The sequence below is a fragment of the Sinocyclocheilus rhinocerous genome, unplaced genomic scaffold, assembly GCF_001515625.1.
Source record: "Sinocyclocheilus rhinocerous isolate Xijiao unplaced genomic scaffold, SAMN03320098_v1.1 scaffold14592, whole genome shotgun sequence".
Lineage (NCBI taxonomy): Eukaryota > Metazoa > Chordata > Actinopteri > Cypriniformes > Cyprinidae > Sinocyclocheilus > Sinocyclocheilus rhinocerous.
In genome coordinates this window covers 1-5409 of record NW_015635229.1, presented here as the reverse complement: position 1 = coordinate 5409, position 5409 = coordinate 1, and the positions used below count along the sequence as shown (strand labels likewise).

Below are 5409 nucleotides of genomic sequence, written 5' to 3'. Positions count from 1 at the left end.
TATTATCTTAAAGTACTTAAAGTTTTTATCAGAATGATTTTACATAGCTATAGTTATTAGAGAGAAAATTACATTGAAATTGCATATCATGATTATAGTGACCAAAATGACCATGGTTATCAATATTATCACAGTACTGCTAAAATGTGCTGGAAATGTTCAGAAAGTACTCATACACTAAAATCATTTCACCAAGTTTTATTTCAAAAACCAACGAATTTTAAACAAAATAAAATGGTTGGGTGACAACATGATACATTCAAATGTTAAAGTTTTGACAAAAGTTTTATAAAATTATAAACCTCATATTTCAGCATTAATTTTTGTTTTTTATTTTTTAATTATTTATTTATAGAAAATTATGAGTCAGGCATTTTATCTGCTCCATAAACAATTCTACACATACTAACTTATTGTCCTAATTGTTGGGATTTTTTTGAATACACATTAAATACAAATACACTTGTTTTCCATCTGCCAGTTACGATTTACAAAAAAAAAAAAAGGTCAAATTTTTGCACTGGTCTGAACAGCAGACAGGCTGGAGAAAGGAATGGAAAGGAAAGGACGTGATGTGTAGACCAACTATGGAGTCCCATACTCTTAATTTATGCTCTGCATTTAACCCATCCAAGTGCACACACACAGCAGTGAGTAGTGAACAAACACACACATTACAAGTCCAACTCTAACCACTAGGCGCCCGGAGCAGTGGGCAGCCAATGCTGCGGCGCCCGGGGAGCAGTTAGGGGTTTGGTTCTTGCTCAAGGGTCTCTCCTCAGTCGTGGTATTGAAGGTGGAGAGAGCACTGGATATTCCCTCCCCCCACCGACAATTCCTGCCGGACCTGAGACTCGAACCTGCAACCTTTGGGTTACAAGTCCAACTCTAACCACTAGGCGTAAAAGTGTAAATCCACTGTCTGACATTAGGTGGTGCTTATGGAACAGCAGAAATAGTTTCCACGGTAACGTCTGTAAATGTACATGGAGCCCCAGCACTGCACATTTTAAATTTCTCCTTTGTCTGACACTCATTTCAGGTCTTGAAGTCTATACTAGAGAGCTGATCAGTTGAAACAGGTGTGCTTGATTAAGGAGACATAAAAAATGCCCAGTGTTGGAGGGCTCCAGGAACGTGGTTGCGAACTACTGCATTAGATGATATATCAATAATTTTAATCAGTTTAAACAACCAGTTTAATAACATTTGTAAGCATTCAAGTGTGCATTAATAAATAAAGCTGTTAATCAGTACATTTTTAGTGTATGATCATATAAGAGTTGAAAGTTTAATAACATTTAATGTAAGCATAACATAAGTGTTTTGAATTATGTAAACTAATGATCTGTTAATCATTAAGTAATGTTCAATGAGTACGTTTACATGCACATTATCTCATATTTGTAGCTATATGACTATATATTAACTAATGATCTGTTAAGCATTATATATTGGTTGTTAATTACTTATTAATGAAAGTTATTATAAAGTGTTACCAAACATACTTATGTAGTAAATTTGAGACACAATAAAATTAAGCACACAAATATTAAATTAGTTTAAAATTGCCTTACAGATACAGGATGCATTTTTAGTTCAGTTGTACATTGTATCCTCATACATACTGTAGCTGTTATAACCATTTCTCATTTCAGGTGTTACTCTGTGGGATAGGAAATCACTGAGTGAAGGTTTGGACACTCATCCACAGCTCATGACAGATTTGAAGTTCAGTAGCTCTGACTCTCTCTCTAGTAAGTCCAGTCTCCTGAATGTAAGTGCTTCACTGAAGGCCAGCTTTTTGGGGGGGCTGGTGGAGGTGGGAGGATCTGCCAAGTACCTGTGTAACACCAAATCCTCCAACCAACAGTCCAGAGTAACAATGCATTACAGTGAAACCTCAAGATTCGATCAACTCACTATGACTCAGCTGGGCCAGATCACCTACCCTCAGGTGTTTGAGCAGAAAACTGCAACTCACGTGGTCACGGCTCTGCTGTATGGAGCTCAGGCCTTCATGGTGTTTGATCGCTCATTTGCAGGAGATGAAAACAAGCAGGAAATTGAGGGAGAACTGAATGTCATGGTCAAGAAGTTCCCTAAATTTTCCATTGAGGGAGAAGGACCTGTAAAAATGACAGATGAGGATAATAAAAAGGCTGAGAATATCACCTGCACCTTTCATGGTGATGTCCATCTCGAGCAGAATCCCACCACGTACATGGAGGCCCTAGAGGTGTACAAGAAGCTCCCCACTCTGCTGAAGGAAAATCCAGAGAATGCAGTGCCAATAAAAGTCTGGCTCTATCCTCTAAGTTTACTGGATACAAAAGCAGCTCGGTTGGAGAGAGAAATCAGCACAAGTTTGATTGCCAACACTGAAGATATGATGGAGGAGCTGAGGGAGGTAGAGAGGACATGCAATGACCTGTCCAGAAGAACAGAGGTAAATGTTTTCAGTGACATTAAAGCAAGGTTGCACTCATTTCAGGATACATTTAGCATTTACACGATGGTGCTCCAGAAAGAACTGGCCAGGGTCTTGCCTGCCATTCGAGGAGGAGGTATGGAGGAACAATCCCTGGAAGACACCCTGAGGATACACAGCAGCTCCCCTTTTAATGCTAACTTACTTAACCAATGGTTAGATGATGCAAAGTCTGAGCTTTACTTATTGAATAATCACAGCAAGACACTGAATGAGATCAACATTGAAGATTCAGACGGGCTCAGTGGCATCCTTCTTCATCCTGATATTGATGTAGTATTGTGCTTGACCTTCACGTCTCTAAAATATAAAGACCCATATCTTTCAACCCTGACAGAATTTCTAAAATTCTCTGAAATACAAAGACCCATATCTTTCAACCCTGAATGAGTTTCTAAAATCTGACCCCTTTAAAGAGTTAGATGAGGTAAACAAGTTTACCCTGACATCTTCTGTCCAAAAATCATTCAACCCTCATGATTTCACTTCAAAAATGAGAGAAAACGTATCTCACTTCAGAAGTTTTTCAGAGGCCAATAAAGATGAAACGAGAATGCGCTTCATTATTTCTGCAATCTCTGATTCCTCCAGTCCAGGCTCCTCGATCTATCTGTATGAAAAAGGGAATCTGACAAATACACAGTTCCAGCCAGTGTCCAAGCCACCCACACCAATAGTGAAGAATGTTCTGGACCAAACTGTGTCCCTGAAACTGCAGAAGTCCCCAACTGGAGAAACAGTGAAGCACAGAGTGGAGTACAAGCAGGTGAAAGCAGATTCTGGAGCTGAGGAACAGTGGCTTGTCATAGACACAGCTGAAGATGACTTCACGCTGACTGAACTGGTGTCTGGAAAGCAGTACCTGATCCGCTACAGGATAGTGGGTAAAGTGGGAGTGAGTGAAGCCAGTGAGACTGTCAGTCCTACACTCTCTTTAAGTAAGTGTCATCTGCATTTTATGAATACTTTCTTGCGTTTTAAAAATTTCCTCAAAACATTTGCTTCGTTCAAACAATCAACATTTAGAATTGTTTGGGACTGTATTTAACAGGTGTGACTACCGAACTGTACTTTTCACACAGCAGCATATTCATTCCTCTGCTGTGGAGTATCTTTCTCTGAATTATTACTGTCACCTGTCCACTATTCTCACCACCACCGTTTTAAAATCTAAGAGGCTCAACTGCCAGACACCAGTATACGTGTGTGCCCTCTCTCTGGTTCTTTTCTAGCTGACACATGTATACCAACAGGGTTCCATATAATAACACAGATGTTGAGCAGCTTTGTTATCACACTTTGTTGTTTTACCTCAATTGACCTGCCATGAGTCCAAAGGAGGCTCGAGTTCATCTATCAACATCTGTAAAATTAAAATGTAATTTTTACCCAAGTGTAGGGTGCAGCTAAACTAATGGTAGATGCTCATTGGGGAGAGAAGCTGGACTACTAGATATGTAGTGCATTTTCAAAATTCTACCGAGCGCTAAAATAAATCTTTTCTCAGATACCAATGATAACAAGAGCTCAGCATCCACTCTTCTCTCTTGCGGGATACTCTTGTTCTATATTTGTTTACATTTACACTGGTTTTCGAAACAGCACTTTTTGTGCAACAGCAGCTGCTCTGGCCACGTGATCGTCGGGAAACAAAATCAACACATAGGATGGAGAAAAAAAATCAACACTTTTTCGCGGCGCGAATGTTCGCGCCTAGTGTGAATAGCCCCAAAAGGATCTATTGTTTCGATTCGATTCAAAGACTTGAGGTTTTGATGCCAGAAGATAGACTTTATTATCAGAGATAATGAAGTCGAGAGACTCTGCAGAGAATCTGTCGAGTCTGTGTCTGCACACTCTTTATATAGTTTTTCCTCAAGGTGTGTTCAACATTTCATACACAGTCCTTCTACCCCCATACAATGTACACATTTTACTCTCCTGCAGGAAACATATGATCATATTAGTAGAATAACTTGATTATACACATTAAACTCTCCTGCAGGCCTCCTTGCATACAGGGAACACATTATCATAATAGTAGATTACAAACATGGCTATATTCATATTGGTTATACTTGATTAATTCATATTTTGGTTAATAAATATCTTCTACAAGAACGCCCATGTAGCCATGCTAAATCTGCGTTTATGCAGCCAAATTGTAAATGGCCTCTCCGTGTAACATGATCTGTCTGAATAAAATCCAATAAGTGCAGTCGGTATTCAAAAACAACAACAAATAAACAAGTTAAAAGCTATAAAAAAATATGCTACTCCATGCGCCAACCTGTCAGCCACACGAGCAGCGACCCGGAACGGAAGGTCCCTGTTAACAGACGTCTAAATGTTGGCCTCGGATATCTGCCATTTCTGTAGTTTTTAAACACTTTTTATTTGTGTTTGTAGTTCTGAACCAAATGCTTCTCCAAAGCGCAATGTGAATTTTGCTGACCGTCTGAACAAAGCCAAAGAGACATGCTAAATGTGCAGTGCTGGGGCTCCAGGAACAGGGATGGGAAACACTGCTTTACTACAAGTTTCTAGCACACACACACACACACAGAGAGAGAGAGACTGAGTGAGATTAAATGAGTGTGAAACTGTTTTCCAGCAAGTTTACTCAACTAAGAAGTTGAAATCAAATCATTTCCAGATGGATAAAGCATTCTTGTTCATTTTCTGTAATATTTTTCTTGAAGTTTGAATTTTGAAATGGATTGTGGCTAACAAAATGCTTTCTCTGTGTTTGACTGTAATCATACCCTTACGAAAATTAACCATGCTTTTACTACAAATAAAACCAAATAACCATGCAACCCTCTACAATGCAAGTAAATCACTTGCATATGCAGCTAAATCTTCACTAAATGATTAGCCATGGCTAATAAATTCTTAGATTTTACTCGCCAGTGTGT

At 39.0% G+C, this 5409-nt stretch overlaps 1 protein-coding gene across 1 annotated transcript; it reads left to right on the top strand.

The window, feature by feature from the left end:
* Positions 1-1658: 1658 nt before the first annotated feature.
* LOC107746767 (stonustoxin subunit alpha-like) lies at positions 1659-4976 on the top strand (the record flags this gene model as incomplete). The annotated part of the gene is made up of 4 exons (XM_016561059.1): positions 1659-2795; positions 2851-3429; positions 3667-3745; positions 4901-4976. Coding segments are annotated over 4 exons (1871 nt in total), but the record flags the coding sequence as incomplete, so codon positions are not given.
* Positions 4977-5409: the final 433 nt, after the last annotated feature.